Source organism: Pelophylax lessonae (assembly GCF_965119305.1).
Source record: "Pelophylax lessonae genome assembly, chromosome: 5".
Classification (NCBI taxonomy): domain Eukaryota; kingdom Metazoa; phylum Chordata; class Amphibia; order Anura; family Ranidae; genus Pelophylax; species Pelophylax lessonae.
In genome coordinates, this window is record NC_138772.1 from 417,692,561 (window position 1) to 417,714,161 (window position 21,601).

Here is a 21,601-nt window from a genome sequence, read left to right on the forward strand (position 1 = left end):
GCATCGCCTCGAAGGCTGACACCATCAAACCTAGGGACTGCACGCAGGTCCTGAGTGATGAGGATTCGATGTCCCTGAGGGACCTGACCTCATTCAGCAGAGTACGGAGTATGTCCTCCGGCAGGAAAAAAACTCTCGCAAGGGCGGAGTCCAGGACCATTTCCAGATAAGGGAGACGAACAGAAGGGAACAATGTGGACTTCTGAAAGTTGATGGCCCACCCGAACTCCTGGAGTGTCTGAACCGTGGTTGACAGATTGCGCAACAGAGTTGAACTGGAACTCGACCTTAACAGGAGATCGTCCAGATATCCAAGGATTGCGATCCCCTGCGCCGGCAACAGGGCCAGAACAGGAGCCAAAGCTTTGGCAAACACCCTTCGAGACCTAAAGGTAACGCCACGAACAGATATTGCTCCTCTGCGATTGCGAATCGGAGGCACCTCTGATGACCCTCAAATATAAAGATGTGTAGAAACGCATTCTTGAGGTCGATTAAAAGCCAGGAATCTCCCAGCTCAGAGAGGCCACCATCGATCAGAGGGATTCCAACGGAATTCTTGAACCCGCACAAGCGGTCTAGAAACTTTAGGTGCAGAATCGGACGCACCTTGACCTCCTTTCAGGACACTGCGAACAGATTTGAGTAAAAACCCCCGAAAACCTGTCCAGATGCAACACCTGGGCGAGGAGATCCTAAACTGCCCGTTGAAGATCATGAAAACGATCTGGGGTCAATGAAGATTTGAGGGAAAGAATCTGTCTGCTGGGCGCGATCGAAATTCGATCTTGCACCCGACCGAATGAGTTCCTAAACCCATCTGTCCTGAATGGCGAACGGGGCCGCCGTGCCAGAGTGGGCGGCTATAGACTTGCCCGCCCAATGCTTCTTCTGGCCACCAGAGGCCTGGAAGGATTCACCCTTGTCATGTGCCTTAAAGGCATGAAAGGACCCCTGGTTAGGATTAAAGGAAGGGCCCCGCTTACCGCAGAAAAAAAACTTAACCTTGGACACATGGGGCAGCAGAGTGCTTTTACCCCCAGTGACCCCCTTCACCAACTCGCCCAGGGAGTCCCCAAAAAGGCGATTCCCTGCATAAGAGATGTCAGACACCATCGTCCTGGAAGTCTGGTCACCGACCAGTTCTACAGCCACACAAGGCGACGGATAATCACTGCGACAGCAGAGAAGTTTAAGGCTAAAGGAGCCTCATCCAAGGCCGCATCACACAGGCATAAAACCGCCTGAACAATTTGGTCCACCATCTTCAAAGTAGCAGGAGGGGCGGAATCAGCCACAAGGGTGCGTCTGAGCACCTCAGTCCACTCCACCACAGCCTGAGAGACCATTACTGAGGCGAACACGGGCTTCAGCAAGGAACCTGCCACCACATAGGAGTGGAGGGCAAGAGATCCCACTCGCCTATCCGCCGGGTCTCTAAGCACCGGATAAGCATCCATGGCCATCAGAGTGGCATGGTGTAAACCAGATACCGTGTGGTCCACCTTAGGGGCCACAGTCCAGTGTGAATCCGTCGGGAGACGCAAAGGGACCATGGTACTGAAACCGCGTACGTACCACAAGATTTGCGCATTAAATTGCGCCATTGTACATTCACCGTTACGTGAAACTCAGCGGGACAGGGAATACCTGAGCCGCTTTCTGGGTCCTGCGGGGCCCAAAGGAGGACCGCTTACCCGGCGGGTGGGGCTCATTCCTTAAATGCAGTGTATACACAACAGAACCAGAAGCACAGACATTGCTGCGCGTTCTATGGCCGACCCAGAGGGGGAGTCGACCCCCTCCACCTCCCGACCGACCGACCGAGAGGACTGAGACCCTTCAGGGGGTACACTGTCCATGGCAACCATATCTAGCTCAGGATAAATAGACTGATACAGTCTGGGTCTTTTTTAAAAGCCCGCTCAGACATCAACAGAGCCACAAGACGCTAAAGTCGCAAGTGCAGAAGGAAGGGAGCTTAGTGCAGAAGATTCAGGCATACCTGAACCCTCCACCAGCGCTGGGGGAAACATGCTGCCCTGGGACTCCAAAAAACCTACTTAAAATTTTTTCGGGCGCTGGCCCTTTAAATCAGCGTCAGCGGCGGACCCCGCCGCAAAGCAGACCAGCATGTGCCGCTAAATACAAGGTAACATAGCTGCCAGTAAGGCATGACCCAGAAAAAACAGATAGAAAAGCCCCCCAGAAGTGTAGCTGTACTATACCAGCTTCCCGCTCGATCCGAAGAAGGGAAGTGATGTCACGCCGCTAGAGGCCCAAACAGGAACTACGGAAAAATGGTTGCCCATGTAACTCTATGGGGAGGCTCCAGGAAAATGGCCGCCGAACCATACACTGCCCACATTAAAGATGGCGCCCGAAAGGGTGCGGATACACTAGGTTAAATGGCTTCTTAATGCCCACACATGAATCCAAAACAGCATGCCCACACCCAAAATGGCGTCCCTCGCGTGTTTTACACCGCAGCGGCCCCCCACCTCTATGTCTGTACCCCTAAAGTGACACAAAACACTCCCAAGGGACTCAGGGACCCCCGCAAACCCCCCACAGTGGGGCATGACCGCAAATAGCGCCCCAGCAGGGACCGTGAGGGAGACGCAGGGACCGCACAGACAGACATGAGGGGATCACACAGACTCCAACAGACTGCCATCCCCATGAGAGAAGGCCCCCCACACACACCCCCGGGCGTACAATGTATAGACAGAGGGGGTAGCATGTTACTCACCGATCCATGCGAATTCGTGGGTGCCACTCTGCGACGGGAAGCCTCCCACCCCGGGTGGTGGGGGTGCCGTCAGACAAACAGGATTCAAGCAACACGCAGCGTACCGCAGTTGAGAAATCCTAGCGAAGTGGCCACTTCGCGGGCTTTGTCTCTGAGGACAGGGACAGGTCGTTTGTGAGGCCAGGTTGTATGCTTAGCCTGCTAAACGCTCGATGGCGGGCTGGGATTCCGTAAGGCTCTAGTACAACCAGTCCGATTCCCAGCTCCGCAAACGCTGTAGTCTTCCGAAGTCTGACTAACTAAGCACAGGAACAAATAAAAAGCTATCAGTGCAAAGAAAAACACACTTAGCAGAAAATAAAATGTAATAAAACAGAAGAAAAGGCTGAGACTGTAGCCCCAGCACAGGGAAGCCTGCCTACTCCTAGCTAGGCAAAAGACAAACTGAATTTGGAATGAGGCTAGCCGGGGGTATTGGACCAGAGGGACAGCCCCCTATAGGTGTGTCTATGCAAAGTGTTGTGTTTATAACAAATCTTCTGCCTAGCTTACTCCTGTGGATAAGAGGTCAATACCCATTGGTGAAGACTATATGAGGGGCGGCGACTGTCAGAGGACATAAGAGAAAAAACTCTTTTCCCCTGTTGCTCCTTTGGAACAGGTATCAAAACCTTCTGATCTACTTAGTCTCCAGTCTGGAGACTTAGCGCAGCTGCTTTGGCTGGATCCTTTGGCAGACTGGTAATTAATATCCTCTCTAAGGGTTGGGACTTGAACTCCAGTCTGTACCCTGTGGATATTAGGTTCAGGATAAATGGGCTTGATATCATTTTCTTCCACTGTGGGAGGAAGGCCCTCAATCTTCCGCCCACTTTGTGAAAGGAGTCATAGAGGTTTGGCGGGGTGCTGAGGAGGGTGAAACAGGATGTTTCCCCCACCCCTACCTTTGTGGCCGGTCCAATGTTTTTTGTACCCGGTCTGCACCTCCTGTGGTCCTTGCTGTTCGCCCCTGCTCTGAAAAAACTTTTGAGTATATGGGGTTTTTTTAAATCTTTTCTTTTCTGGAAAGGATTTCTTTTTGTCAGCAGTATATTCCAGAACTTATGTCAGTCCAGGGCCAAAGAGATGATCCACTGTGAAGGGGAGACTACAGAGGCGTGTTTTGGACACACAGTCACCAGACCATGACTTGAAAAAATTGTGTAGACAACTTAAGGGTATTAAGGGTATCCTTGATGGGATTACATACCACTCCTTTAAGTAGCATCATGTTTGTATTATGTATCGCTACAATGTAATGGATGAGCCATTATGTGTATGGCCATAATAAGTTGTTAAATTCATTATATCCTGTGTAATAGTAGGAGTATAAGGATAAGAATGATATTAATTTTCAATAAAATATTTTAGAATAACATAATTGATTATTCATATATACTAATCACTGTTCCCTATTAAGTCCCACATGATACCAAGGGGGTTTTCTCTTAAAACCAGACCATGACTTAAGCCAGAGACCTCTCCTGGCTGAATTTACTAGGGCTGAGGTTCTGGCTGTCATTCTAACTGACTCAGCGGAAGAATCAGCCAAGAGCCCTACTGCCTGAAACAAAAGGGGGAAGGATTTAACAATCTGATCCCTAGGTGTCCAAGCTAATAAGTGGGATTGAATCTGTGAAAGCCATAACTCCAAATGTCTGGCTATACAGGTAGATGCTAAAGCTGGTTTTAGACTCATTGCCGAGGCTTCCCAAGCTCTGCGCAACATGACATCAGGCCTTTTGTCCATTGGGTCTTTAAGTGAACCCATGTCTTCGAATGCCAGAACTATACCTTTCAAAATTTTGGCAAGAGGGGCATCTAGCTTTGGAATTTTATTCCATGGTTGCTCTTTGATGTCAAAGGGAAACCTCCTTTTTAAATGATTAGAAAAAATGGTTTCCTTTCAGGTTTTTCCCATTCCTGCTTAATTGTATCTAGCAAGGAGCTGTGTACAGGGAAAACTCTAGCATTTTTCTTATGAGTTACATACATAAGATCATGCTTGGATAATTGCACCTTCTCCTCCTCAATCTCCAGTGTGGCATACACTGCTTTAAGTAGTTCATCTACATCATCAAGGGATAATTTAAATCTGGAATCTCTATAGGATTCTTTTTCCCTGGGTTCCTCCCCAGATCCAGACTCCTCAAATGAGGAATGGGGGGACTCTGATTGCTCCCTAGTGTCCTTCGTGTTGGGTTAGACACAGATGTAGGGACCTGGGATTGTACATGGACTTGTACTGGAGTTTGTAACTTATCCATAAGGGTCCTAAATGAACTGAAAGTTGAGGTTAGCTCATCCCTTACTGAGGTCAATATCCTTTCTGAGGATACAGTAGGGTCATCTTTAACAAGATTGTCTATACATGTGCGGCAAACCATTTTGCTCCAAGTGGAACTTAGCTTGGTCCCGCAAACTGCACATTTCTTTTTGGGGGGCTGCACCTGGACCTTGTCCTGAGCCTTGGTCTATAACAATAGAAAACACATAATAAGTTATGACTCCCCAATTCACCCACCCACACATTGTGTACAGAGTAAAGAAATAGTGCCTTCTTCTACCAACCCGATTTAACTAAAAGGGGGAGGGAAGGGTAAAAAGACCACCACAGGTATATGCTGGAAGGGAAAATTCCCCATCGCTTACCTGGGAGGTGCCGGTGCCAGAGCCTGCCTCTACCGCCTGAGTGGCTGCTGTCGTGGGATCCATCCTGCTCTGTTTGGTTGTCTGCAGCCTGTGCTGGGCTTTACCTTACACCGGCGGCCCAGACATCTCCTGTTCGCGCCTTTGGAAATTGGAAATACTGCTTCCGGCGCCCGAGGATGTGCGTCACTGCGCTGGAAGTGACCTGTGCCGCTTCCTAGGGACAGAGTGCAACGCTGGGGTTCCACCCTCTCCGCTCGTGGCGCCAAATTCAAACTTGCCGGTTTCCCAGCTGAATCGGCGGCGTCACGGGTACACAGCCTGTGCTGCTCCAAGGACACCGCCACTAACAGAAGAAGACTCCTCCTGCGATCCACTGACGACTTCCCCGGTCCTGCCCCTGTGGACCACGAGATACAGGAGAGAAGCGGTCAGCCCCTATTGCAACAAGTAAGGGTACCACACTTGGGCTAGGAGAAGATGCATTAGTTCGATTCCCATCTTTTTAGGACAGTTCCAGACACCCTGCCCGGAGGAAGCACTAATACTGAAGGTGAGGACAAGGGCGACGCCTTTTATTTGATTGGAATGTGTTTCCTGTCCTGGTAGGAGGAGCCCTAGGTCTCATGGGCTGTCCAGGAAGACGACTTGAGAAAATGCATTTATTTTATTTTTGCAAAATGTTCTTTTTTCATTTATAGCGCAAAAAAATAAAAACCCAGGGGTGATTAATCACCACCAAAAGAAAGTTCTATTTGTTAAAAAAAAAAAAAAAAAGGACAAACATTTCATATGGGTAGAGTGTTGCATGACTGAGTAATTGTCATTCAAAATGTGAGAGTGCTGAAACCTAAAAACTGGCCTGGTTAGGAAGGGAGTATAAGTGCCCAGCGGGCAAGTGGTTTAAAGGAGTGAGTCAGTTCCAAATACAAATACAAAGCTCCACAATTAGCTCTAGGGTCTGTGTATATGAGCTTTTGTTTGCTTCAAATGGGTTCTGCATTCCCAAACAAGCCTATGAGAATGTAAAACTTGATTGAAGCAGGTCAAATCCACCTGTGAATGAATTCTAAAAAGGTTTCAAACTGATGCCATCAACACAAGTTCAAAGCCTGTTGGCATGGGCCCTTGTTGCGTTTTCACCATCAAATAATTACAGGCCGCATTTGCAGCATCAAACTATACAGGAAAAAATACATCTAAGCTCTGGAAAATGGAAATAGAAGGGTTAATGGTCTCATTAAAATAAGTCTTTTTTTAGATTATTATAATTATTAACATTTCTTGTTATCTGAATGATTGTTTTCATGGGCAATCTTTTGGCAAGTTAACACTATCTTTTCCAGAATGCTAAACACAGAAGGAGCAGTGGGGATTTATGTGTTGTCTAAAACAAGAGAGTGTTTTCTTTGATACACTGTAAATGCACCATTTCAATGCCAAAATGCCAAACACAAAAAATTAGCACTCAGGCTGGGTTCACACTTGTTCCATGCGGGGAAAAAGTGCGGGTTCCCGCATTGCATCCCACTCGCAGACAGTGCAGACTGCCCTCTGCGAACTGTTGCGGGTGTCAATGTAAAGTAATGGAACCCCAGATCGGTTCACAGATCGCAGTGTGAACTGTGAAATGGTGCAGGAATCGGATCACATAGGCGTTGACACCCTTGTGATCCGATTCCAGTGCGGACCAAAAAAAGGGTCCTGCACCATTTTGGTGCAAATGCAATGAGATTTCAGCCATACGGTTTGTATGGCTGAATTTGGACGGCACACAGATCGCATGTTTACAGCAATACGGTGCGAATCACATGTGACGTCTGTGTTCTCACTAGTGTGAACCCAGCCTTAATCTCTATTAGTACATGTTTTTAACTGTACAAAAAAAAAAAAATGAAAGATCATATGTAAAATGCAAATATTAAGCTTACATAAAAAATGTACAAGACCTATCTCTTACCTTTATAAGGAGATCTAAAGCAGCTACTTTACATTTTGCAAATTTTTCCTTTGTGTAAACAACAACACACACATTCTAGAAAAGAAGATATGGGTAAAACAATGACAAGATTAAAGTGTTTATAAACCTGACAAATGAACAAAGCATATCATACTTTAGCGTAAAATTGCCTCAAACCAAAGCAAAGTCATTTCTCTCTGCTGACCCCTTCTTTACTATCTGCATGAGTGGACACCAGACAATTTTGGGTGATGGGGCACCACACACCCACAGGGGATAGCGGGTGATTGAGAGCGTTTGCTGTCAATGTTTCCCTAGGACAGTGTGTAGAGGTGGTGTGTCCATTCCCTCCACTTAGGTTTCAAATTACAGATCACGTGTGAGAGGTCACTGGCCGCCTGCCTGCTAGAGCTGAGAAAAATCCTTTGATTTGTGTGTTTTAGAAGGATGCACAGGAGAAGGGGCTGCATGGTTTACCAACACTTGAAAAAATGCAATAAAAACAATTTTTTGCCTTTTAATAGTTGGGGTGTCAGTGATGATAAATAAAGAAATGTACCACCGTCCCTAATAAATTGGATAGAAAGAAAGAGAAACTGAGAGGCAGGGGGACTTTAAAGGTACGGTAAAGTAAAGATATCAGATCATAACAACATGAAAATTTATTAAATCAAGTTCATAAAAAAGAGAAGCACAAATACAGATACATATAATATTACATTAAAATCAAGTATAACTTGAATAACAGACTCATGCTACCACTATGAACATAATGTGTAGATCTTGCCCAACATGTTTCGCGGTATGTCGTCCGCTTCTTCAGGGGTCTTATCCTGACAGAGTGTTTGTTTCACAATTATAAAGAACTTGTGTTCATATCTATTAAGAAGAAATGTAATCATAAATACAATAATATACATAGAGTAAGAGAAGTTCAGCGGCCAAGGAGAAAGAAATCTCCGGCCAAATATTATTGTATACTAGACATTAAGCCCGTTAAATTAACGGGCGCTAGAACATATGTGGTCAGAGTCCCCTTTTAATAGTGTGGTCAGAGGTCCCCTTTTAATAGTGTGGTCAGAGGTCCCCTTTTAATAGTATGGTCAGAGGTCCCCTTTAATGTGCCCCGATAAGAGCTGTGTTTGTGTTGTCTATCAGACAATACTCCACCATTTCTCACATAAGAATACACTTCACTGTAATCCATCCGTCCCGATAGATGTGCAGAGAGCAGAGACTACGCCCCGCCTTACTTCAGTCTGTTAGGGCAGGACTTCCCAAACTTTCCTTTTTTTTTTTTTTTTTTTAGCCCGTGGTGTGTGAACACACTCAAAAGACTTACACCTGTGTTTGATTACCCCCCTATTTTTGTATTTAACACAGGGCCGGCCTTTGGGGTGTGCGAGCTGTGCGGCCGCACGGGGCGCCATGGGCAATAGGGGCGCCGTGCGGCCATCACAGCTCGCAGACTGAGTCGCAATTAGTTACATGAGTCACATCAGTGGAGTCCGATCCAAACGAATCACACCAGCAGGCGTTGCCAGGTCCCCCTGCCCTGGGACTGGGTGAAGGCATCGCCAACTGAAAAAAAAATGGCTGCTGACGGCTCCCGAAAGGCACACTGCGCAGGCGCCGCTGCTCGGGAAAACCCGAACACGCTCGGCTATTCTCGGGCAGACGGCGCATGCGCAGTGGCGTCTAAGCGCCGGGAGGCGCCATTTTTAAATGCAAAGAGAGCCACCGTCCACAGAAGTGACAGAAAGGTAATTGTCACTGAGCCCTGTCCAGTTTTTAAGAGGAATTAGGCTAAATACTTTTTATTTTGTGTTGATAATGAAGGGGAGGATATAAGGGACTATAAGGGAAAAAAAAGAAAAAAAAAATACAATAAAATAATACATTAAAATAGGTTTACTAATTGCATTGGTAATGGCAGTTACATACATGTATGTAATGTATACATGTAATGTATGCATGTATGTAATGTAATGTATGCTTGTATGTAATGTATGCATGCACGCATGTAATGTATACATGCATGTAATGTATGCATGTAATGTATGTAATGTATACATGTATGTAATGTAATGTATGCTTGTAATGTATGTATGTATGCATGCATGTATGTAATTGCCATTACCAATGCAATTATGTTGTAATAAACATATTTTTATTAATTATTTTATTGTATTTTACTCCTTTGTTATTTGTCTTGTATTAAGTCCCTTATATCCTCCCCTTCATTGTCTAGAATAGGGATGGAGGTGCCCGTTTCACATGTGGAAGAAGAAAAAGTTTATTGTGGACTTTTTGTTTGGAGCACCCAGTTTTTTTAGCACATTATATGATATATTTGTGTATTGAGATTTCTTTAATATTTGTGGTACACATCTAATGCACTGTATTTTGATGCACATTTTTGTTGCACTATTTATTTGAGGTGTGATATCATTGTATACTCATTAGTTTACAGTCACGGTATTGAGGAATTTTTTTATGTGAGTTCATATTTTTATTCCATCACCGTTTGTACACTGTAGTCATTTTTTGCACTTTGGCGCTGCATTATTTATTTATTTTGGCCTGTTTCACATGCACCTCATAAAGTCCCTGGCTTTTTGAGGAGGATTAATTAGAGTGAATCCCCAAAGTGAATATTGGATATACTCTGTAATAAAACTTATATATTTAGGTGACCAGGGGGCGAGGGGTGAAGATGGGTGGGGGCGCCACAGGATTAGCTCGCACAGGGCGCCTGAACACCTAAGGCCGGCCCTGATTTAACAGCCTCCACACCCCCCCTTTCTCTTTGATTGGTGGGGGGACATTCCTCTCTGGAGTGCAGCCTTCATTTACCTTTCTATCTGGACCCCAAAATTGCTCTTTACATTGGTAAGCACAATATACTCATACATCTATATATGCTATTACATATATACACCTTATGCCGCAACCAGCACGCAATCATGCTTAATCTTCCCTTTTTTTTTTTTTTATTTATTTATGGTTCCCGTTTACGATATCCTTTTTACTGGCGGGTCATGTCCCCGTTCTCTAGGCGTTGGTAATACAAAAACTCAGTTTTCTATTTACCTCCATTTACCCATCCAGCCTCCAGGCCTACACTTTCATATTTTTAAGTGAACCTCCCTTTGGCGAGTTATCTATTAGTCTTTATTTTTTGATGTTTACACCCAACAGTTATATATACCTTTTATCATATCCTTATATACATAATAACCAATGTTATAAGATGGAATTCTTATTTAATACCAATTATGACACGCAGTTTCGCGTGATCATATAGCCTTTATTATATCTTATATCAATGCATTTCTTTCAACCATTTATCTCTATACATATTTATCTAGGACTCCCATACTCGCCCTAGAGGCGTTTTAGGATATCCGTCTTCGCTATATCAGGGGGGCTCATCTCCCCATTTCACCTCTGGGACCAATCTGGCCATTTGGGAAAACTGTGGATACCAGGATCGTCTTTAGGCTATGTATGTATCGAATATACAATAATATTTGGCCGGAGATTTCTTTCTCCTTGGCCGCTGAACTTCTCTTGCTTTATGTATATTATTGTATTTATGATTACATTTCTTCTTAATAGATATGAACACAAGTTCTTTATAATTGTGAAACAAACTCTGTCAGGATAAGACCACTGAAGAAGCGGATGACATACCGCGAAACATGTTGGGCATAATCTACACATTATGTTCATAGTGGTAGCATGAGAGTCTGTTTTTCAAGTTATACTTGATTTTAATGTACTATTATATGTATCTGTACTTCTCTTTTTTATGAACTTGATTTAATAAATTTTCATGTTTTTATTATCTGATATCTTTACTTTACCGTACCTTTAAAGTCCCCCTGCCTCTCAGTTTCCCTTTCTTTCTAATTTTTGCCTTTGTGGTCATATGTACATGTCTGTTTACCCTATATAGATGTTCTAGTTCTAAAAGAAAACGTGAGCATTTAGACCCCTTTCACACTGGGGCGATGCTACTTCCCGGGGCGACCTGTGAAGTCGCGGTGCGCTGCTCGCACCGCGACCTTGGAGCGGCCGGCACGGACTTCATATCATTGAAGTCTATGCAGGTCGCTCCGGGTTGCCCCAAAGAAGCCCTGGACCCTTTTTCTAAGTCGGAGCGACTTGTGTCGCTCCTATTAGAACGGGTCCACAGTTTCTCTATGGAAGGTGACCTACGGCGACCTGTCAGGCGACCAGGTCGCCTGACAGGTCGCCCCAGTGTGAACAGGCTCTTATAGTACAATAAATAAACTACAGAAAAGAAAACAACATTATAAATGTCACATTCCTACATATATTAAAATCTGCATAATAGCCTTCACCTAATATAAATACACCAATAACACAGCGCTGAAACAGTGTAAATCTAGTGACAAAGATGCGTGTAACCCAAAAAATAAATTATAAAAAACGTGTAATCCAAAAAAAATGGATTTTTGTAAAATCTTACCGTAAAATCCTTTTCTCTTAGCTCATTGACAGACGTAGTCCTCGGTGATACACCACCTTCGGGTTATGTTGCCTCCACAGGAGCAGGACTAGACAGGAAATTAAAAAGCTCTTGCCACACCCCAGGGGCAGTCCCAGAGGGTATATCCTCTCTCTCTCTGCCTCAGCAAATCAGTTATGTGAAAAAGCAGTCTTTAGAGATTTTAACCCAACTCAAAAAAACAGAGGGGCGGGGACTACGTCTGTCAATGAGCTAAGAGAAAAGGATTTTACGGTAAGATTTTACAAAAATCCATTTTTCTCTAGCGCTCATTGACAGACGTAGTCCTCGGTGATACACCACCTTCGGGACGTCCCAGAGCAGTATCACAACTGAGGGGTGGGAAAATGGAAATCAAATCCCAATCTAGAAGGCCCAACCGATGCCAACTAGAAGTTTACAATGCTCATCCTTAATGATGAGACTCAACAAAAAAAGAGAAAACAATTTTTTTTTTTTTTTTTCAAACAGAAAAAAACCCTCGAGGTAGACCACCGGTCTCCTCAAATTGCGGCCTGCAAAACCTTGCGGCCAAATGAGGCATCCGCCGATGCCGTCACATCAATTTTATAGAATCTTGTAAAGGTATGTACTGACGACCAGGTGGCCGCCTTACATACCTGGACCACTGACGCCTGATGGCGAAAGGCCCAGGAAGTACTGAGCGCTCGAGTGGAGTGCGCCCTAACAGGGAACGGAGGACTCTGACCCTTAATAGAATAAGCCTGTACCACCGTTTGTCTAATCCATTTGGCAATGGTCGCAGCAGATGCAGGCAAACCCTTTCTGGGGCCATCCGTGATCACAAAAAGTGAATCCGTCTTACGGAATGATTCCGTAGCTTTCAGGTATACCCTGATTGCCCGAACCACATCTAAGGAATGCAACGCATGTTCCCGATGATGCTTGGGCTGAGGACACAAGGAAGGTAGTACAATATCTTCATTCAGATGAAAATCTGAAACCACCTTGGGAAGAAAAGATGGCTTAGGATGAAGTACTACCTTATCCCTATGAATCACTAGGTATGGGGACTGGCATGATAATGCAGCCAGTTCTGACACCCTGCGAGCAGAAGTAATAGCCACCAAGAAGGCCACTTTCTGGGATAAAGTAAGCAAGGGAATCTCCCTGATGTTTTCAAAGGGAGGTTTCTGTAGAACCGACAAAACCAAATTAAGATCCCAAGGCGGTAAGGGCGCGCGGACTGGAGGAGCCAGGTGCCGCACCCCCTGGATGAAATTCCGCACCAAGGATTTGGTAGCTAAAGGCTTCTGAAAGAAGATTGCTAATGCTGAAACTTGACCCTTGATGGTGCTCAAGGCTAGCTTCTGCTCAACCCCTTGTTGCAAAAAGGCCAATATTCGAGACACCGAATAGGTACGTGGAGGAAATCCTAAAGATTCGCACCACGCAATATAAGTTTTCCATGTGTGATAATAGACTTTGCTGGAAGTCGCTTTCCTTGCTTTAATAAGGGTAGGAATGACTGAAGCTGACAAACCCCTGTCCTTCAGTACTTGGGTCTCAATGGCCAGGCCATTAAACCCAGCGACTGTAAAGCATGATGGTAAATTGGTCCTTGAGACCACAGACACTCCCTGAGACGAAGTTCCCACGGAACGTCTACGACTAACATGTCCAAGTCGGCCAGGCCGGCTTGAGGAGGCCAGCCTAGAATTTCTAGGACCACGGGCGCTGATTGGATCTGAACCAGGCGTCCCTAGAGGTATCTGGCCCCGACCATCCGAGAAAGTCTGGTCGTTTTCTGTTCCCACACATTTATCAGATACCTGATAGTTATCAGGAAAGGTGATCTTTTCTGGTTGAACCTCAGGGACCGAAGTCACCCGACTAGAGGCTACTTGGCCTATCTGGTCAACCAGATCCGATTCCTGTGAGGTATCGGGACTAATCTTAGGAAAAGGTAAAGGAAAAGATCTATTCAGGGAACGGTAACTACCGCTTCCTGTAGTACTTAAATGTTGGAAGGGAAGAATCGCACCGGTAGTAGTGGTTGATGCTCGATCTAATGTCCTGAATACCGGTGAAAACGTCCCCCCACCCTGAAACCGGGTGGGGGCGCACCTTCAGGCTGTGTACTCCTTTGCTTCGGGTTTGGCTGGGTTGGTCCTTTGCTTGTCCGACCAGCCCTTCTTGAACCCTCCTGGAGGAGTCTTGCCTTTCCCGCTAGTACCAGCCGGGCGCCCTTTATGGGCGGTAAAGAAAGGTCCTCGCTTGTTGCGAGGTCCCTTAGCTTTAGCAGCCTGTGGCAAAAAAGTGCTCTTGCCCCCAGTGGCATCCTTAATGATTTCATCTAGGTTGGCCCCAAATAGACGATTCCCCTGAAAGGGGAGATTTGTCAAGGTCTTCTTGGAACCTAGGTCAGCTGACCAGCATTTTAACCACAGCACACGTCTGAGGATCACCGCTGTCTTAGATGCATGCCCTAATAAGGGAGTAGTGTCCAAGGCTGCGTCACAGATAAACTGTAGCCCTTGTATAATCTGTTCCATCAAATCAGATGTCTCCTGGGGAATATCTTTTCCCCTAAGATCTTGGCGTACCATTTTCGCCCATTCCGTAAGTGTCTGGGAAACTAGACCAATAACAATTACTGGTCTAAAGGCTGACCCTATCAGAGAGAAGATGGTGCGGGACTCTGCTTCCATCTTTCGATCCACCGGATCCTTAAAGGACGAAGTGTCCTCCACTGGAATAACCGTGGCTTTATTCAGCCTGGAAATAGGCGGATCCACGACTGGTGGTACCGTCCATTTCTTAATGATGGATTCCTCAAACGGATAGCGTCTAGCAATACGCTTGGAAATAGTAAAGGTACGTTTAGAATGCTCCCATTCTCCTTTAATCTGATTACCGAAACATTTAGGTACAGGAAAAGCCTTCATCGTCTTGATGGGCTTATTAGTACCAAAAGGAATCTCTGTTTCAGTTGCCTCTGCCGGTAAAGCCTCAAGTTTTAAGGTTTCCTGCACTGCCACAACTAGTGCGTCCACCAATGCTTCTTCCTGAATAATAGCAGGAGAAGAAGCGTCCTCCTCACTGTCTGAGGGGGCTTTACCTGGGATAACAGCCCTTGCAGAGGAACCTGCAACTGCCGTGACCACCTCTGAATCTGAGTCAGAGGTGTCAGATGGTAAAGGGGTAGGCGGGGTCGCTTCCTTGACCCCCGTCCCTGACAGGCCGCCTCCACCCGAGCCACCATAGACTCCAAAATTGCTGTAAATGACTCTATACTCTGTGCACCGGCGGGTCCCGTGGCCCCCTCGAGGGAAACAGGTGGGGGAATATGTGTGGCAGGGTCCATGATAATTCCAGTTACTTCCTGGATAATATAATTCAAAAATAAAACTTTTTTTTTTTTTTTTTTTTTCGACCCCCAGCGCCACAAAAGCCCCTTAGTGTTACCTGCTAGGGATCCCTATCGATCGAGAGAGAGAGAGATAGACCCCCAGGCTCACCACTTGATGCTCAGAGTTTAACTGCAACAGGTTACAGCGCTGTCTTGACAAACAGGAAGTCTTTTGGCTGGCTGCCCAGGAAGAAAGGAGGCGGCTCCGCCCCTCTGTACGCCTTCCGGCGCCTCCCCCAAGCTCCACGAGGTGTTTGGATCACCTCAAACATGGCCGCCCCCATGCTGGAGACACGAGGCTACGCCAAAATGGCGGCTCGTGCGATCCAGCAAAAAAAATGGCGGCGGCCCGTACTGAATAGCGGTGTGCTGCAGGGCACACAACACTCTCTCTGCATGGGGATATGGCGTGGTTGGCGGTACCGGCCCTGGCGGACCGCATGGCCGTTCGGGAGGCCTGCTAATAGCTGGAGATCTGATTAGGAAGGCAGTCTACATGTCCGTGGCTTCTGACTGGTAGGTAGCTTATTCTTAACCCATAAGATTCCCAGAATGCCACAGATTACATCTTTAAAACATGTATACAATTAGACTGTTAGCTCCCAAACCAAGCCTCCTGGCTTTTGTACACATCACACTCAAAGTAGGAGGATCTGTGTCATGTTGTAGGATAGAAAGGGACTCTATCTTACCATACAGAGAGGGGCCCGCGTTCACCACAAAACCCGTCGGGGGGAAAGGGGGAACATACTACTCACCATACCGGAACCAGGCGGGCACCAACTCCTGACAGTACCCCTCTCCACCGGGGCGGGAGGGCTGTCGACCGATACGGACGCCGTGACTCATGGTCTTTGGCGTTTCAGCGAGACGTTTAACTCGCGTGGACAGTCCTTTAATGGGACTTTGTCGCGGCCGACCCAGCGCGGAGCTATGGCCTGCACGCGCTCGTAGGCTGAACTGGGGTGACCACCGGATCTCAACATCCAGCCCGTCGCCCAGTTCAGCTTTCTTGCTTGAAGATCTCACAGGAACACTGGAGAAAAAAAGCTGTCTAAAAAAAAATTCTTGCCAGGACCTAAGATCCCAGCAAGGTATCTAGGTCCTTACTCCTAACTAGACAGAAAATAACTGATTTGCTGAGGCAGAGAGAGAGAGGATATACCCTCTGGGACTGCCCCTGGGGTGTGGCCAGAGCTTTTTAATTTCCTGTCTAGTCCTGCTCCTGTGGAGGCAACATAACCCGAAGGTGGTGTATCACCGAGGACTACGTCTGTCAATGAGCGCTAGAGAAATAATTATAAAAAATCTATGAGAAAAAAAACATAAAAATGCTCTAACTTTGATAAAAGCTTAAACACGCTGTAAAGCAAAGCTATTCAGCATTTATCAACGTTTTTGAGCTATAAGCTTTTGTGGGAGTATAGTTTTGCTTAAAAAAGCTAAAAAAGGCTACAGCTAAAAAAAAACGCTAAAGAACGCTACTACAAAAATGCTTAAAAACTGCTTCTACAGCTACAGCTTTCTACTGGCATTTTGATAACGTCCAGTGTGAATGAGGCCTTAAAGTGGACTCATGTCAAACCCTAACTGCACTTAAATCTAAACCCACCCCCATTCTAAGGGTATGCTATCTACCCTGTAAAAGGAAAGATGCATAAGGTTACCTATTCTAAAGTCGCTCCGGTCCAGTCACATGATCTGTCCAGCCCCGGCTGTCAGTGTGAAGGAGAGATCGCCAACAACGGCTGCAGAGCTTGGGGGATGACGTCACCAAAAGGCTTACTATGGGGCATCCATTGTCGGCTGTCTCTCCTCTACACTGAAGCCAGTCATGTGACCAGACATGAGCGACTTCAGCATAGGTAATTATGCACATGCTTCCTTTTATAGGATAGATAGAAAAGGCTTGGAATGGGGGTGGAAGTAAATTTAAGCTTAGTTAGGGTTTAATTTTCCTTCCAATTAAAGTGCTAGTTAATCTATGGCACTCCTGATGGGAAATACAGTGCTCCCATCTTCTAACTACAGAATGCTCAGTAGGGTCACAGCAAACTCAGATGATAGAAGAAGTGGAGCAAGCACTTCTGCCAGCTAAAATAATTAAAGCTTTACTCAAGCCAAAACATTTTTTTTTTTAGATTTGTGAAGTGTGAAAAGTTTAGGATATCTATCCAGTTTAAAATATCGTCTGTATACGAATGAGGAAATTTCCCCAAAGGAGCACAAAAATCCAAAAGACATTCGAAACCATTTTCCACGCGATTAGAAAACTTGATTTATTGTAGTCTGTGTCCCCATTAGAGATAGAGCTGCGGGACATGCTAGTGATGTAGCAGTTGGTGGATGGAACCATAGAGCACATTGGGGGATGCATGATGACTGATAATATAAAGTGATATTGTAAGTGGACATGTGGCATGTGTGATGTGATAATCAGGTTTATGAATCCCACCCCAGCTTAGAAAGACAGAAGCGAACCCAGCGTTATCTAACCTGCATAAAATATCTCTGGTGGTGCTGTATACAGCATAAATATGAAACTCTATAATGACTAATAATAAAAGGAAATTTTCAGCAAGTTTGATCTGTATGAACATCTTCTGATATCAAAATGTGTTATTTATATTTAAAGACTGCATCTCAGATTTCACCAGGTAACACTATGCTCTAACTATCCTGAATAAAATTCCACAATTATTTATCCAAAATTCTATATCAAAAAATACTATAACTGACACTCGAGTACTCACACTCCAAGGAGCTTTTTACTACCAGGTTTATTTAACAAGAATTTTGGTTATTTTTTTTACTCCTTACCTTAATGTCCACAGCATATGGCTGGACATTCTGACCTATTTTCTCCAGAAACGCACACAAGAACTTCAGTGCTTCTTCCCGACAATCTCTAAACTGAAAGTAAAATACATAAAAGATTAAAAACTATCGATCCCCGTACGGGCCACCAAAAAAAAAAAAAAAAAAAAAAGGTTAAAAACTATGGCACAAAAGCAAACTGTATGTTTGAGAAAAAAAAAAAATATGTGTGTAACTAACTTACCTCTTCAACACTGAGGGATTTGCGCACAAACAAAATCAAGCCAAACTCTTTAGAGAAGATCAATGAAGTATTGAAATCTAGAAAAAAGTAAACATGCCAAAATGTTACTATTGTTTTAAAGTCTAAAGCGTTATAAAGATAAAATCACTTAGTACCTAAATCGATATTAAAAAGTGTACAAATATGCAGTCATGATCAGAAAACCAAAACATTTTTCTTATTAAATATCTTTCCATAGACATGCATACTCGGATCACTAGACCTTACACGCTCATGGGTATGGAGGAGGTCAACTACCCCAGTGCCGGTGTATCTCATAGAAAATAGACGAGCAAAAAAAATGAAAAATCCAACATGTTCCAACTCCACTCTCTTTTCAAATATGTCATCCAAGATTGCGGATACCAATAGATGAGCGGATGCTCAAATGACCAGACAGATTTTGCCCAGATTGTATACTGTGTCTATGGCAGAGGCGTAACTAGAACCTGAAGGGCCCCAGTGCAAGAAACAATGAAGGCCTCCATGGCTCCTGTCAGGGGCCCTTTACTCAAAAACGTGGGACCCTTTAATACAGTTCTGCAGCGGCCCCTTTTCTGCCATCTTGGAATCTCCCCACAGTGACGGAATGCCAGGGCCCAGTCGCAAGTGCAACCTCTGCGACCCTGATAGTTCCGCCACTGATGTCAGTTGTTTTTTTTTCCATTATTACTTTTTTTTTTTTTTTTTTTTAATTGTAGGCCCCCCCCGTTGGGGGGGATTTGTTGAAATATCAGGGATCTAAACAGACCTCTGATGTTTTACCTTTGAGACAGAGAAAGAAGATTCAGGACACAGCCCTCCAACTCTGCAGCCTCAGCAGCACAGAATGAACAGGAATAGCTTTGCACAGAGCTTTCCATTCATTCATAAACTAAAGAATAGTAAATCCAGGTTTACTATGCCTCAGCTATAAATGGAGAAAAAAAAAGGAGTCAGTGATTGTTAACAATCACTGACTTCATTCATTAGGACACAGAAGGGGCCAGTACATGACACATTTAGCAGCTCCTTCCCTGATCTCCATCCCGATAGTAACTCCCACGGCAGGGTGAAACCTGGCAGCGTTGCAGGGCAGCCAGGAGAGCACACAGGGTGCTGGGCAGGGCAGGAGAGGGAGGTGGGGGGGGCAGCATGTAGAGCAACCGATGCCCTCCATTTATATGCAGCTGCTGAATGTCTACAAGAGGGAGAGGAGAAGCGGGCATTCAGCGGCTACATGGAGAGATAGTTTCTTCTACATGCTGCCACCCTCCTAACCAGGCATACAGGGGAGCACACAGGGACCCTGCTGGAGCAGAGTCGCAATGGCAACCACTTCAAACCCCTGTATGTATGCCCCTGGTTGGGACTAAGGATGATTTTGAAAATGTAGCACCCATCCAAATCTCTCCAGGGTCTCCACTGTTTAATTGACTTTGAACACTAGAAGCTAAGTGGACTGTTCCCTCCGAAGTAAGTTGTCCAGGTAACCTATAACAGGAATACCCTGAGCGCATAGACAGGAGCTAGCACCTTGGCAAATACTCTGGGAGCAATTTGGCAGGAACTGATGGTGAGGTTGGAAGATTGGGATATGCAAATAAGCATTTTTGATATCTAGAAAATCTATCTGCTGGAAGCAGACAACCACTGCACTTCTAGAAACTTGTTGAGTCTCTTGAGATTTAAGATGGTTCCTCTACACGCACCTCGCCTCGTATCCAGGTGTACAAGGCCCCCTGGAGCATGGGGATGGGTTACTATCGCAACCCCTGTTTGTACGCCCCTGGTCTTGAGGATACAGGTACCCCTACACATTCTTTTTGAACTTGTTTTACATAATCCATCGAAGCTGACTCAGCAGAACCCATTCACTATAGTAGGTGCAAAAGTACAAGTCAGACTTACCTCCATACTCCTGCAATGTCTTATGTTATATACCAATGTGTATAAGGGCTCGTTCACACTTGCTCAAAATACTGACGCTTATAAAAAGCACCTATCGCGTTAATGTGCGTTAATAGGTGTGGCTAATAAGCATTTAATGAGCATTATGCGGGTTTGCAGCGCGGTTGACAAGCACGTTTTACTTGTTAAAACCATACCACAAATGCCTACAATAGCTGGTTGTTGAGGGCATATGCCAAAAAAATGGCATAGGGTCCCCCCTAATCCATACCAGGCCCTTTGGGTTTCTGGTTGTGGGGGTCTGCAGACAGGGGGCTTATCGGAATCTGGAAGCCCTCAGATCCTGCCCACCCCATGTGAATGAATATGGGGTACATTGCACCCCTACTCATTCACTAAAAAAAATGTCAAAAAAATAAAAACAGACAATTATTTTATTCATCATCAAATCATGACTGCCATGCCAACTCAAAAAAAAAAAATAAATAAATAATAAACCTGTTAATGGGGGCTTCCAGATTCCAAAAAGCCCCCTGCCACAGACCCCCACAACATGGGGACAAGGAGCTTTGTTGAGGGCATGTGGCCTGGTATGGTTCAAAAGGGGGGCTCGCTCGTCTCCTCCCTTTCCTGACCTGCCGGGCCGTATGCTTGGATAAGTGTCTGGTATGCATTTTGGGAGGCCGCGCACCATTTTTTTTTTTTTTTTTTTTGATGTGGGGTTCCCCTCAAATGATGGAATTTGATGTGGGGTTCCCCTCAAAATCTATACCAGACCCAAAAGGCCTGGTATGTATTGGGGGGAACCCCAGGCTGTTTTTCTCTCTGATTTTGATTGCCGGCAATTTTTTTTACATTCATCTGTCAGCGGGGAAGCCCGCTGACAGCTGATGACTCATCGGTTGTTAGGGACACGGCGGCCCAATTTCCGTCTCGCTCCTGAACCAGCTAAAATTCACACTGTAGTATTGCACCGCAACCACAAAATGGATTGGAGTCAGTGCCAGTGGACTACTGCTGCTGTAGAACGCCACTCACTGCTGCAATAATTTTAAATCACTACTGCAGTAGCGATTTAAAATTATCCCAATGAGTGAGTGCCCTACTGCAGCGGTAGTACACACAGTCCAATCCACTGTGTAGCTGTTGCCTTGGTTTTCTTCTAGCAGTATTACACTGACTGCAGTAGTTGCAGTGAGTACCATACTGCAGTGCAGGATAGTCCTCCACTGACTCCAGTCCAATCCACTGTGACATGTGTAGCTGCTGCCTACGTGCCTTGCTTTTCTTCTAGCAGTATT

General features: G+C 45.3%; 1 protein-coding gene across 1 annotated transcript in view; it reads right to left on the reverse strand.

The window, feature by feature from the left end:
* PRKDC (protein kinase, DNA-activated, catalytic subunit) overlaps positions 1–21,601 on the reverse strand; it is a 1,165,045-nt gene that overhangs the window by 1,122,145 nt on the left and 21,299 nt on the right. The window contains exons 2-4 of the mRNA XM_082258689.1: positions 18,372–18,448; positions 18,131–18,223; positions 7,401–7,475 (exon numbers count right to left, since the gene is read on the reverse strand). Coding sequence (XP_082114815.1) covers positions 7,401–7,475; positions 18,131–18,223; positions 18,372–18,448 — 245 coding nt within the window. The remainder of the gene's footprint in view (positions 1–7,400; positions 7,476–18,130; positions 18,224–18,371; positions 18,449–21,601) is intronic.